The sequence below is a fragment of the Rhizophagus irregularis genome, chromosome 30 (assembly GCF_026210795.1).
Source record: "Rhizophagus irregularis chromosome 30, complete sequence".
NCBI lineage: Eukaryota > Fungi > Glomeromycota > Glomeromycetes > Glomerales > Glomeraceae > Rhizophagus > Rhizophagus irregularis.
In genome coordinates, this window is record NC_089458.1 from 48,351 (window position 1) to 63,562 (window position 15,212).

Genomic DNA, 15,212 nt, shown 5'->3' on the forward strand with positions numbered 1-15,212 from the left:
TAATGTTACACAGAATTTTAACAATTAGTAAATTGGTGTAACTGGATTTGTCTGGTGATTAATATTATATATTTCATTATTTTCTAACTATTGCGTAATAATAAAAAATATATTATATATTCTTTATTAATTACTAACAAATACATAGTAATAATAAAATATATTATATGTTCTTTAATTACTAACAAATACGTAGTAATAATAAAATATATTATATGTTTTTTATTAATTACTAACAAATACATAGTAATAATAAAATATATTATATGTTAACATTTATTAATTACTAACAAATACATAGTAATATTAATTCATATTAACAATGATCTATTAGGATCTTGAACAATATAGAATTTGCATTATACACTATCTTTTAAAGATCATATTTTATTAATAACTAATTGTGACTCGTTGCTTTACAACAGAGGCAATATTTTTAATTCTGACCAGAATTATTTGATTAGCATAAAAATTTCCTTTTTTGGAATATTCGTGAAACTAAAATTACCCTATTTTTTGTGAAAGCAAAATTCCTTTTTTAGATTTTAAGTAATGTTACATGATAAAGTGCTAAACCTGGCAATATCAGCTAGAATTATATGATCAGTGCAAAGATTTTCTTTTTAAGAATACTTGTAAAACTAAAATCCTTTATTTTTATGAGAAGAAAATTTTCTTTTTTTGGAGAACTGTTAAAGCAGGATAGAATCATGTGACTTTTAAATTTTTTTTTTTTTAAATAAAACTCTTTATTATATATAAAACCTTTTAAATAAACATATACATCAGTAAATTTTTTAGGGCGTGGATCCTTAAGGATTCCATAGATTGCTTCAGAATCCCTAAGGATCTGTGATTTTAAGGATTCTTTAAAAATCCTTATTGACTTGTAAAATATCCTTAAGGATTCTATAAATTTATAGATCCTTAAGGATTCTTATATAAAAAATCCTTAAGTATTTCTTGAATTTTAATTTTAAAAATTTTATATAAATTTTATCTTTAAATTTATTATATTATTATTTTACAATTAATATATTTATTTTAAAATTGAAATTTGTTTACAAAAAATTCATTTTCATGATCAAATTTCTTTATCATATGTATTAAACCTGCAATAGAATTAAAATGTATTATATCATATTGATTTACTAATTTCATATGAGGACATCCATATTTTAATGGATGTCGTTTTGAATAATAATCATACCAATGCACTAATACAATAGGAAAAATAGGATAATAATTAGGAAGAAATAAAATTTCAGCTATCATTAATATCTAAATAATTAAAAAATGTTAAATTATTAAAATTAAAGATTATTTTTAATATTAAAGCAATATTAAATAAACTTACTTTACCATAACACAATCCATCATCAGTTAAATAATCAACATTATCCATTGCTATTGCGATATCACTAAATTTTGCATTATTGTGAAATTTACTAGTAGCATAAATAATTTCATTATTTGACAATACTCCTGTAGCATAAATTTTTAAATAAATATCTTCACATTCAGTAACATTGGATTTATCATCCAAATAAGCATCTAAATAATTAATTAGGTGATGCATTCCTTCAATACATAGTTCATCTACACTATTTTCATGTTCAAGTTTTTCCCGAAGAGCTTGTAGATCACTAATCAGCAATTTCCATAATAATGATTTCATAGTTTCTAATTTTGAAACATGTGTTTTTTTTACATTAGTTATTATTTCTTATCGGCGAATCTAAATTAAAATATAATAAGTAAAAATATTTTTTTTAATTATAAAACAAAATTTAAACTAGTTAAAACTTACTGTTTTTAATATTTGATCAAGTACATTTTTTTTATTGGTCATTCTATATGGATTTTTAACCCAATTTTTATGTAAAGTCTCGTAAGTATTAGTAGCTAACCCATTAAGTGATCCATAACGTTTGATTGTATGAATAGTGTGATACCGCCACATGTGAAGTTTTGGTAATTGAAGATTGCTAGGAGAGAAGTTTTTAAACAATTTTACAAAATTTTGTGTTCAATCAATTATTTCATACTGCAAAATTAATTAAGAAAAAATTATCATTATTAATACTTAAATTGAAATTAATTAATTACCTCAAAACTTTTCAATTCACTTTCATTTAAATTTTTCTTTTTTTGATGTTTTATACATTTTAATAAACTTAATATAACATTTAATAAGTTTTATACATGATGTACCATTATCTATTGCGTAAAGTTCATCAAGTACAAATATGATAATCTTTATTACATCACGTATTATTACGGAATATTTTGACCGTAATGCTTCAGAACATTTTTGATCACGCATTATTATAGAATATTTCGATCATAATACTTCAGAATAATTGCGACATCGTAATTCTACAGAATATTTTGACCGTAATGCTTTGGAACATTTTCAATCACGTATTATTACAGAATATTTCGATTGTAATGCTTCAGAACATTTACGATCACGTATTATTATAGAATACTTCGATCGTAATGTTTCGAAACATTTTTGATCACGTATTATTACGGAATATTTTGATAGTAATACTTCAGAACAATTGCGATATCATAATTCTACAGAATATTTCGATCGTAATATTTCAGAACATTTACGATCACGTATTATTACAGAATATTTTGACCGTAATGCTTCAGAACATTTACGATATTGTAATTCTACGGAATATTTCGATCGTAATATTTTAGAACATTTTTGATCACGTATTATTACGGAATATTTTGATCGTAATGCTTTAAAACATTTGTGATCACGTATTATTACAGAATATTTTGACAGTAATGCTTTGGAACATTTACGATCACAAATTATTTCAGAATATTTCGATCATAATGCTTCAGAACATTTACGATCACGTATTATTACAGAATATTTTGATCGTAATGCTTCAGAACATTTATGATATCGTAATTTTACAGAATATTTTGATCGTAATGCTTTGGAACATTTACGATCACGTATTATTATGGAATATTTTGACTGTACTGTTTTCAATCACGTATTATTACGGAATATTTTGACCGTAATGCTTCAGAACATTTACGATCACAAATTATTTTGGAATATATTGATCATAATGCTTCAGAACATTTACGATCATGTATTATTACAGAATATTTTGATCGTAATGTTTCAAAACATTTGCGATCACGTATTATTACGGAATATTTTGACCGTAATGCTTCAGAATATTTACGATCATGAATTATTTCCAAATATTTTGATCGTAATGCTTCAGAACATTTACGATCACATATTATTACAGAATATTTCGATTATAATACTTCGAAACATTTACGATATCGTAATTCTACGGAATATTTTGATCGTAATGCTTCAGAATATTTTCGATCACGTATTATTACGGAATATTTTAACCGTAATGCTTCAAAACATTTACGATCACGTATTATTTCGGAATATTTCAATCGTAAAATTACGTAGATTTATGGAAATCCATAAATCTACAGAATATTATGCCGTAAATGTACGTAATTTTACAAAAATTTGTAAACTTACGGAACATTATGCCATATTTAAATTCCTAATGTATAATAAGGTTTGGTGTATGCTGGCGTTAATTTCCTATGATGGATATTACTCCTATAAGGTTTAGTACGTGTAAATAGAGTTAGTTCTCTTTGTACAGTTATATTACGAATTGGTGGTACTATCCTGCTTTGTTGGCAGCAAGCTGGATGGTACCACTAAACGAAATGGCCCATTATCACACGTTAAATAACCAAAAACAGGCAAAAAAAATGGCTAGAATTGCATAAACTATTCGCAAATTTATATAAACTATTTACAAATAGTATAGGTTAATTCGCAAATAGCCAAAAACAGCCAAAAATAGCCAAAAATAGCCAAAAATAGCCAAAAATAGCCACTGCTTTTCACGCCATTTTTTTTGCCAATTTTTAGCATTTCGATTTGTGTATCTTCTGAAGTTTCTGGTATTAACGTTTGCTTTTGGAATTTGGTAAAGCCAGAAGCTGCGAATTCTTGCTGTTTCGACGTTTGCTTTTAGATTTTGGTAGAGCCGGAAGCTGCAGATTCTTGCTGTTTCGTCGCTTACTTTTGGATTCTGGTAGAGCCAGAAGCTGCAGATTCTTGTTGTTTTGACGCTTGCTTTTGGGTTCTGGTAGAGCCAGAAGATATGGATTCCTGTTGTTTTGACGTTTACTTTTGGGTTTTGGTAGAGTCGGAAGCTGCAGATTCTTGTTATTTCAATATTGACGTTTATTTGGGAGAATCAGAACTTGCAGATTCCTGTGCTGAAGTTTGTTTGTGAGACTCTTGACAAATTTTTTTGACACTTTTTTCCAGATCGTTTCATTCTTTATAGTAAATTTTAATAAACAGAAGAATAGTAAAATTAGTAAATAAAGTAGAACTTTCTTTCAAAATAACGAAAAATATTGTTCGATTTATATAAAAGTTACGTTTAACGATCAATATAAAAATGTATTGCAGGTAAGGTTGCTTGTCTAAACCTCTTCAAAATCCTACGATTAGTTTCGTCAAAATTTTACTATAGATTTATTATAGTTTCGGCAGAGTTTCGGCAGTTTCGGCATTTATAATAAGTTTCGGCAGTTTCGCCTTTCTCCAAAGTTTCACCAGTTTTTTAATATAACTTTAATATAGTTTCGGCAGAATTTCGCTTTTCGGCGAAATGCCATCTTGCCTAAACCCTTAGGTTTCGGCAAGCAACCTTAATTGCAGGTTTTATAAAAATTACGAGAATTGTTTATTGAAAAAATAAAATTATTTTTGCGAAAAAAATTTGATTGATGGAGCTTTATAAGCAGATTTTATAAAAATTACGAGAATTATTTATCGAAAAAATAAAATTATTTTTGCAAAAAAAATTCAATTGATGGAGCTTTATAAAATTTAAAATTCAAAATAAGCTTTCTGAGAAAAAGTCTATTTGATAAAAATAAAACCAAAATTTGATTTAAAAGTTAATTAATCGTTAAAAAAAGTTTAATCAAAATTAGACTTTTATTACTTTTATCAAATCAATTACTAATGGATCAAATTTAACCGAAATTTTTAAATTAAAAAAAAAAATTCTCATGATTGAAAATTTAATTAATCGAAATCTCAAAATTAAACTTTTATTAAATCAATTACTAACAGATCAAATTTAACCGAAATTTTCAAATTAAAAAAATTCTCATGATTGAAAATTTAATTAATCGAAATCTCAAAATTAAACTTTTATCAAATCAATTACTAATGGATCAAATATAACCAAAATTTTTAAATTAAAAAAAAAAATTTCATAAAATTTTAATTTCAAGAGAAAAATTGACTTCATTTGTTAAAATTTCATTAAATTTTAAAGTACATATTAATTATAACCGATTCTTTATCAAATTTTATAAAACACAACTAGAAAAAGATCAATTAATCAAATTATGGGTTCAGAAAGGATAGCAAACTGACTATCTTCTAGAAGGTTTAGCAAAAAAAGAACCAAAGTCCCTTGTTATTATGACAAATGTAATGGAAAACTGGTTATATTACGAACTAAAATGCTTCATGAAGCCGCAGAAAATACAACTGACTCGAATCTTAATAGTAGTTTGGCTTCATTGTTACTAATTAATCAAGAAGAGGATTCAACAATAACTTCATTAGAAGAAAATCTGATAAATGAAGATATTTTGATATTTCCATTAAATGAAGAAATTTTGGTAATAACTCCTTTTGAAGAAGATTTGACAACAATTCCATTAAATGAAAAAGATAATTCGACAACTTCAGAATACAACAAAAATGAATATATTTTTTTACCTCGAAACCGTACAAGAAGCTACGCAAATCACTCACAAATTATGCTCAAACATTCAGGAACAGAAGATTTGAGCAATTCTATCTGATTATGAACAATATACCGATACTTCTTCTTCTTCTGATGGCAATGAGTCAGATGATAGAACTTTTGCCAATACTTTTGAAAATTATTCACCACCAGATTTTAAATCATATCAAAAGGAAGAAAAAACAACAATCGATGATAAATTTTCATGGATTTTATTATGGATAATGACCTTTCAAAAAAAGTTCAATCTCCCCTGAAACAGCGACCAAATCTCAACTAAAATTCATAAAAATAGTGTTAAAAGAAATCGGTGGAGACATTTATAATAGCTTTCCTGACTCTTTATATATATATATATATTATAATACAATAAACTTTTTTTTGTTTTGTAGACCTCTTTATGCTTTACAAAACAAAAAAAAATTCATTAAAATTGAACTGCTATATAGTAAGTTAATTGCAAAAAAAACTTTTTAATAAATAAATTACTATATATTACATATACAGTTAACTTCCTCTATAGTCACTCCCGTTATAGTCACATTCTACTATATAGTCACACCAGTTGAATGTTCAAAACACTTTATTATTAAAATCTATCCTATATAGTCACAAACTATCTATAGTCACTATCACACCTATCCTCAAAAATCTTATATTAAAAAGAACCGTTTATAATCACAGTTATATTAGAGTTCCAATCCGTCATCTGACGGATGATCAATCTCTTCTCATTTATTTTTGGAAAGAGACATTTATGTTTCATAATTTATAATTTAGGAACTGCATTCGATGTAAGGTGATCAGACTATGCATTATTTAATTAATTGAACATAAAATAAATGGGGTGAAATCTTAGTCGGATTGAAATTTTCATCCGTCAGATGATATTTTAATCTGTTCCTAATTTCTCCTCACTTTCATTTTTGAAAAAAAAGTTTATTTATTAAATTATATACTGTATTATGCTCTTAGGATATCCTTAAAAAAAAATGCTCTTTTATATTAATTAAATGAGCGTACAACTGTCAAAATGTGATTATCCGTCAGATGACGGATTGGAACTCTAAGTTATATAAAGAATATATTAAATAACTTGGCATCTAATAATCGTACAAAGATATATCATAGCTTGTTAGAATCGTCTCACTGAGACGAATCGAATGGTGGTAGTTTTATCCTTTTCCTTTGCTAATGTTTACGGCCAGACCACCCATTGCCTCTTATGGAGACTAATCTCGGGTCTGTGTCCTATCATCTTCAATGGGCAACTATTATACCGAGTACTTAATTCCTCAGGTAACAGCACCACTATAGAAGACATCCCCCATCGGGCCATTATAGGCTGATCTGAAGCTAGGTACATGCCGCCTACTCATCCTATACCCATTGCATGATACTGATACTCAATTTATTTAACGACCTTTAGAGAGCATCTACTTTCATGGAGGACTTTCGACAGGTAACATCAACCATCTAGTACCCTTCCATACCACCATTTTAGGTATTAAGTCTCACTCAAAGCGCCACTACAGCCTGCGATTACCTAGCACCGATAGTACAGTTGTTTACCCCAAGTGGTATACTTTGTAGTGACCACTCGGACAGGAAGTAGCAGGCTTCTGTCCAGGATCACCCCTTATGGTGGGTATCAACCACCAGGGATCACCAACCAGGACCCAAGAAGTGGGGAATCGAACCCCATAACCATGCTACCTGTTCTGTGCACGAACACCTTGGTTGGTCGCACCACTAACCGAAGGTCAAACTACCACTAAGACATTGCACCCTCAGCTTTACCATCTAGGACGACCATCTAGCCATTACTGACCCCAAGTGGTATCGTGGAGTGACCACCTGAACAGGAAGTCCCCCCAAGGTATAGTAGTGACCTCAAGGACAGGACTGCGCACATACCAATGGCCTCATAGGGAACGTTAGAAGACACCATAACCCTTAGTTGAAATGTGCGGCCTAACCGTACACACTAATTCACCATGATGCAGTCCAACTACACTAATCCCTGTACCTTCACGCTATTGGTTGTAGCGTCCGCAGTAAAATTCTTTTTATTTCCGTAGTCATGAGTTTTATCCTTTTCCTTTGCTAATGTTTACGGCCAGACCACCCATTGCCTCTTATGAGACTAATCTCGGGTCTGTGTCCTATCATCTTCAATGGGCAACCATTATACCGAGTACTTAATTCCTCAGGTAACAGCACCACTATAGAAGACATCCCCCATCGGGCCATTATAGGCTGATCTGAAGCTAGGTACACGCCGCTTACTCATCCTATACCAGTTTTATCCTTTTCTTTTGCAAATGTTTACGGCCAGACCACCCATTGCCTCTTATGAGACTAATCTCGGGTCTGTGTCCTATCATCTTCAATGGGCAACCATTAAACCGAGTACTTAATTCCTCAGGTAACAGCACCACTATAGAAGACATCCCCCATCGGGCCATTTAGGCTGATCTGAAGCTAGGTACACGCCGCCTACTCATCCTATACCCATTGCATGATACTGATACTCAATTTATTTAACGACCTTTAGAGAGCATCTACTTTCATGGAGGACTTTCGACAGGTAACATCAACCATCTAGTACCCTTCCATACCACCATTTTAGGTACTAAGTCTCACTCAAAGGCCACTACAGCCCGCGATTACCTAGCACCGATAGTACAGTTGTTTACTCCAAGTGGTATACTTTTGTAGTGACCACTCGGACAGGAAGTAGCAGGCATCTGTCCAGGATCACCCCTTATGGTGAGTTTTATCCTTTTCTGATCACTGGCTGACGAGTTATTCAACAAAATGTTAAACATCAGCATTATAATATTTCTTTATTTACGTTTACTGCGCCATTTAACATTTTGCTAGATTTCTCGGTACCTAGTGATTGTAAAAAGACGATTTATAGCTCGTTGGAATCGCCTCATCGAGACGAATCGAATGGTGGTAAGCTCATCTCTCTGCGAACAATATTGACGGAGTTACTACTTAAAAACCATTTAATATTTTTTTAATTTCGGAAATTGATCTAGTGATTGGATTTCGATGTATCTTATACCATTAGATTCGTCTCATCAAGACGAATCGAATGGTAGTAAGATCGTCTTTCTAGGATCAATATTGACAGAGTTATCAATCACCGGACAAATCAATTTACTAATTGTTAAAATTCTGTGTAACATTAATCGTTAAACTTCATTCAATATTAACTTATTCAAACATAATGTTACGTCATGATTTTATCACAGAAAATCAACTTCTGACTTCCATTTTAGGTATTAAATTCATTTTTTTGAACATTAACTAATTAAAATAGAAATTCAAAATATTCGAGACTTTTTTTGTTATTTTGGTCTTTTTTCTCAAGATCCTTTTTAATTTCAAGCTGTTAAATATCAACAATAGCCAAAATATATGTAAAAAGATGTGCCAGTTACGTTTACTTTATCTTATAAAATTAGTTTACACACTAGATTTTTTTTTATATATGTAAAAACACTTTTTGTAATAGAAATACACTTTTTCAATATTACAGCCTGACTTTATTGCTTTGAAAAAAAGATATTACCTATTTACTTTTCTTTTTATGCCTAATATTATTATTCCAATACCTTTTAACACGCTGAATATTCCATTCTTGTGATAGTTTACTTAAGACTTCATTAATTTCAGTTTCTGTGGGTATTGTTTCCTTTTGTAACAAGCAACTTAAGATTTGTTTTTCTTCTTCAGTTGTTATAATTCTAATTCTTTGGCGTTTTGGTTGAGGCTCATTTTGATTGTCTAATTCAATACTCGCTCTTTTTAAATTACCTTTAACTGACTGAAGAACTTGTTCGTTAGATTGAATGGGCAATACACCAGATGATTGATTCCCATTATTTTTTGGCACAGTATTCTTTCTTGGTTTTTTATTTTTTGATAAATCAGAAATTTTAGTTTTCATTACTGACAATACCCTTCTTCCTTTAGTATTAATTGCCTCAGTTTTTATTACTTCTTGCCGAAAAATTTCTTTGATTCTCTTTAATCCATCCATATATGCTTGGTTTATTTTTATTAATCCTTCTTGATTCAATTGGGGTGGAGAGTTTTTCTTGAAAAGATCATAATTAATAGGATTATCCATTTCGAATGCTTCTAATAAATCATGCACTAATTTCCATAATGGTTCAATACGATTATTTGTGTTGTGATCCTTGTGTTGATATGTGTAAGTACCCAAAAATTCATTTAATAATGTATCTATTCGATTTCTTTCCTCTTGAGTTGCTTTAATTTGTAACTCTAAGTTTTCTTGATTACACGAATTTCCAGTAATATTCTGTTTAATATAAGCAACACTATGAGTTTCTAACGCTTCGTCAAAAGCAGGATAATGTCCTTCTCTTGCTAAATTTATAGAAGTACAAAGATGAAGTTTTTTTTCTAATAGTGGATATTTTTCTAAATTCGCAAGAAAATGTGTAACAGAAGTAGCATAATTGCTTTTTCTCGTGGCAGGAAAAAGTGGAGCAAAAGCTGCTAATCCAAATTTTTGTAATTCATAATTTCCACAGCGTATTCCGGTAAGATGAGTTTTCCATATTGCAAACCATTCATAATATAAGTACCATATTCTTAAGCATATTTTCTCATTTGCAGGACAAGTTAATATTTCTTCGATTTTAATCTTACTTTTTTGTAAGTATATATTAATGGCTGCTCCAACTGCAACCCAGATTAGTTCTAAACCCTTCTTGTAGATCGATAATCAATAACAGCTGCAAATTTATCCAAAAATTTCACACCTAAAGCTGTAGCCAAATCATATATTCCGTAACTTGAAAATAATGTAACCAAGGCACTCATCATATCCTTTGAGGTGTGCCACTGACCAAGAATAGGCCGTATATTTTCTGATTTATTGCGGCATTTAATTAATAGTCTAAATATCGCCTCATCTGCACAAATATCTAGAAAATCATTCTCCTCCAAAGAAAAATCTCTTCTATACATTTCCGTAGCACGTAAGATTTTGTTATTATCATTTGGGGATCCACTTGGTTCTAGTATGACTACGTTTAGAGGTAGAAGATTACAGCCGAATTCTGTTTACCTTAATATTTCTGAATTTATTGCTGTAAGATCAATCTTATTGTATTCTAGTTCTTGTCTTTCATTGTACCGGAATGCCAGCAAACTTATAAAAATTTCATTTATTTTGAAAATAATATCGCGCATTTCTTGTGATATTCCAAAGATTTGTGTATCAATATTTAGATCACGTATTGGTTCTGATTTTTTAACAATAACTTCCGGTAATGAAAACTGAAACACCATTCTTAGCGTAGCATGTGATGTACCTCGAGTTACATCATAGATATTTCCAAATTGAAAGCTTCTTTCTTTAAAATCGATATTATCAATCACAGCTAAATTAAAAACATTTTTTTTGGTCAATAGGCATTTAGAAGGGTCAGCACTTTTCATCCGTATTTTTTCCAATCTTCGTTCATGTCTATTCGTATGTCTAATAATAGAACATTTGGTTAAAAGGTCATGCAATGAAGATAATAATTTTGGTTATCGGCATAATGAAGCTAATACATTCGATAGCCACAAATTTAGGTATGGAAATGTAAAATTAATTAAAGCTGAAATTAATAAAGAAAGAAGATGGTTGATTTTTTGCGAATCTAATTCCTTTAATGATTTTTCTTTTAGGAGTCATTTTTGGTTGGATTCTGCGGTCTTTCTTTCCAATATTGTTGTAAGCATGGACTCAAAAAAATTCGGTAAAGACCCAGGAAATACACTAATATAATCATTAAGACTTTCTGGAATTTGTAAGTTATTTATATTTTTTTTAAGACATTTATATGATTGCCATAGTTTTTGTTCCATTTCCCGGCCAATTTCTTTATATTTTAGCTCATTCAACTCCTTTTCTTAAAATTCGATAGGAATTTGGTTTAATTTCATTACTATTTTTAATATAAAATAACTTGGAGCACTGTGATTAGAATATAGAGATTTATCGAGTGTATTAGATATGTCTGGTTGTGATACCATTGTAGATTTATTTTTTGCATTAAAAAATGGACTAATTTGTGGCAAAATTGCCGTAAGAACATTTTTCTGATATTCAAAATTTTCATTATTTGTGACATGTAGAAGCCAATTGGCCAACATTTTCAAGTTTTTTTTTATATCCCTCTTATGGTCTTCCCTTTTTTTACATGATAGTGTTTCTCGACCTCTTCCTGGTCTAGTGTGAAAATGTCCTCCTTCATGTTCATAACAATTACAACATACATATTGAGGATTTTTAATTTTATCAAAAGCACGTTCACATAAAGAATTGTATGGTTCTAACGCGCTACAATTAAATTAGCCATTACAGACCACTTGAACATTCCTTTCAATTATCTTCCATGAATGTTTCTCGCATCCTGTGCCTCGTGTAAAAAAATAATAAAGTTTTTCACAAAATAAACATCTTCTTCGATAAAATACACTTTGACTTGTGTCTTTTAATTGTTTAAAGCCCGGCTCATGAAGATTTTTTTGATTATTGTTAAAATGATAACTACAAACGCCTAGCCATTCTAATACACCATCTGCTTCAACAATGCTTTTCCCATCTATTTGATATACACCACAAAGCTGCCATAATGTTCGAAAACTTTTTGAATTTTCACATCTTTTAATATGGCCTTCGATCTTATCAACAATAACACATTGTGTTAAATTTTTAAATGCTTTTTGTTCAATAATTATATCATTATCTTCCGAATCTGTTTCTGAAATTGAATCATCGTCAAATATACTATCTGTTTCACTTGTATCCTCTATATCAATAACTTTTTTTAAATATTCTTCACCCAAAGAAAAAGTAACTTGTTCAATTTCAGTTTCAAAATTATCATCATATATAGTTTCAGATTCCGTGTTTTCACTATCAAAAAGACAATATTCTTCGCTTCCTTTTGGTAAAATACTTGATATTCCTAAAAGTGAAGCTTTTGGGGCTTTTTCGTGTGTTTTATTTAAAGATATTTCAGAATTTAAAAGTTTATACGTAAGCTTTGTGAATTGTGAGTAACCTTATAGCCGAGATCCTCTTAAACTAAATTCAAAAAGTGCATTCTGACAACATACCTACTTTTAAAAAAGGCTTTTTTTGATCTGTAACTAGGTCACATTTCTTATTAACCAGCCAATAATTTTTTTATTGTGTATGAAACTTCAGTTATTTGACGATTTTTATATGAAATCGGTGATGTAATATGTAGATCATTACTAATTAAAAAATTTGATCATCATGTGACTGGATTTGTCCGGTGATTGATATATTTTATTGTTAGCAATATGACTTAGACTGACATATTATTATAAATAAGAAGTATATTATTAGTCAAATTAAATAATGTACAATTAAATACTATTAAATATTTTCTATTATAATGTTTTATAATTATAAGTGATACATTATAAATTTATGTTTCTAATTGTAATCTTAAAGTTTAAAGTCTTAAACATTAATTTAAATATCTAATTTAAATCATAATGATATAACTTTAACTTAATATTTTATTAATTAAATTAATAAATATTATAACTAATACATATATTTTTTTATCATAATTATTAATGTTTCATCAGGAAATTTTATAGCGCGAAAAATTGCGTAAGTTTACGATTTTGTAAGTTTACGAAAGTTTATGGCATAATATTTCGAAAAATTTCAAAATATTACGTAAGTTTACAATTTCGTAAAATTTATGTGATATTACGGTTAAAATATTACGTAAGTTTTCAATATCGTAAGATTTACGCAATATTACGGTCAAAATATTCTGCAAATTTACGAAACTGTAAACCTGCGTAATATTACGGTTGAAATATTTCGAAAATTTATGAAACTGTAAACCTGCGTAATATTACGGTTGAAATATTTCGAAAATTTACGAAACTGTAAACCTGCGTAATATTACGGTTAAAATATTTCGAAAATTTACGAAACTGTAAACCTGCGTAATATTACGGTTGAAATATTTCGAAAATTTACAAAACTGTAAACCTGCGTAATATTACGGTTAAAATATTTCGAAAATTTACGAAACTGTAAACCTGCGTAATATTATGGTTGAAATATTTCGAAAATTTACGAAACTGTAAACCTGCGTAATATTACGGTTAAAATATTTCGAAAATTTACGAAACTGTAAATCTGCGTAATATTACGGTTGAAATATTTCGAAAATTTACGAGATTGTAAACTGCATATGCAGTAGAACGTATACAAGGGGCATGTGATACTATTGAATAATCAAAAATAATATAAACACCTTTTCTTTTATATAAACACCTTTTTTTTTAAGTTTGGGAAAGCAAATTTATTTTTATTTACGAATTTTTTATTATTTACAATTTTTATGTTAAAAATTAAAGTAAATTCTAATTTTTATTATAACTTAATAAAAAAAATACACATTTGATACTTGTTTGCTACTATTTTATAAAATAGTACCCAGGCTGTACGGCGTGGACGTCAGTATCGGTCACAGCCCAAAAAAAATGTGAGTCTCCAGCCGATATTTGGTACGGACTGGGCCTAGCTACTCACTTAATAAATAATAAAAAAATAAAAATAATTATCTTCTTCTACGATACGTAGGTAAGTTTCTCCTTGCCCTACGATCGTCACGCGTGACTAAAATTGATCAAATTTATCAAATTTAAAACATGAACGTAAATATTAATTATAAATTTTATTATAGTATAATTACCCGGCCTCTCCCAAAATCTCGTTCTAAATTCGTGATAATATCTTGCGCCAGTACACATCCACAGCCGCCGCCTAGGGTTACCATTACGATAAAGGACATAGTTCTAAATATCAAAATCAGTTTGAATATTCGGTAAATACATTTAATTTATATGAATGTAATTGAATTTATTTACTTACATGGTAATCCCTGATGAGGTTCCTCCACTTTTGGCTGCACTGTTGCCCGGAAACCCTCGTTCGAAATATTCTATTTATTCTGATTCAATTAAATGGATTGGTTAATTTGAATTTAAATTCTTTCTTAAAGAAATTATAGATATTAGTCATATGAACCTATTGGCAACAGAGTCCCAAAAATCTTGGCGGCTTCTACCATTAATATTGTGGTAGGCGCAGTTTCTGTCTCGGCGTATGTCAACAAGTTCATCCATCATAGCCCAGTTCCAATGGACGTTATAGTGGAAACGACGACGTGTGTGGCGAGGCATTATTAGATTAGATTTGATTTTTATAATTTGATTTTGGGATGAGTAAAAATTTGAAAGAAAGTCGTA

The 15,212-nt window shown here is 29.4% G+C and overlaps 4 protein-coding genes across 4 annotated transcripts; 1 reads left to right on the forward strand and 3 right to left on the reverse strand.

The window, feature by feature from the left end:
• Nucleotides 1-1,044: 1,044 nt before the first annotated feature.
• Nucleotides 1,045-1,678, reverse strand: OCT59_021432 (uncharacterized protein; the record flags this gene model as incomplete). Its single annotated transcript, XM_066146516.1, has 2 exons — nt 1,045-1,281; nt 1,358-1,678. The coding sequence occupies 2 exons, from the start codon at nt 1,676-1,678 to the stop codon at nt 1,045-1,047; spliced, it is 558 nt and encodes a 185-aa protein (XP_066005644.1).
• Nucleotides 1,679-5,574: 3,896 nt separating this feature from the next.
• OCT59_021433 (uncharacterized protein) lies at nt 5,575-5,922 on the forward strand (the record flags this gene model as incomplete). The annotated part of the gene is made up of 1 exon (XM_066146517.1): nt 5,575-5,922. The coding sequence occupies one exon, from the start codon at nt 5,575-5,577 to the stop codon at nt 5,920-5,922; it is 348 nt and encodes a 115-aa protein (XP_066005645.1).
• Nucleotides 5,923-9,450: 3,528 nt separating this feature from the next.
• OCT59_021434 (uncharacterized protein) lies at nt 9,451-11,354 on the reverse strand (the record flags this gene model as incomplete). The annotated part of the gene is made up of 3 exons (XM_066146518.1): nt 9,451-10,554; nt 10,617-10,872; nt 10,981-11,354. The coding sequence occupies 3 exons, from the start codon at nt 11,352-11,354 to the stop codon at nt 9,451-9,453; spliced, it is 1,734 nt and encodes a 577-aa protein (XP_066005646.1).
• A 900-nt stretch (nt 11,355-12,254) lies between these two features.
• On the reverse strand, nt 12,255-13,252 carry OCT59_021435 (uncharacterized protein; the record flags this gene model as incomplete). The annotated part of the gene is made up of 2 exons (XM_066146519.1): nt 12,255-12,950; nt 13,247-13,252. The coding sequence occupies 2 exons, from the start codon at nt 13,250-13,252 to the stop codon at nt 12,255-12,257; spliced, it is 702 nt and encodes a 233-aa protein (XP_066005647.1).
• Between the last annotated feature and the right edge of the window lie 1,960 nt (nt 13,253-15,212).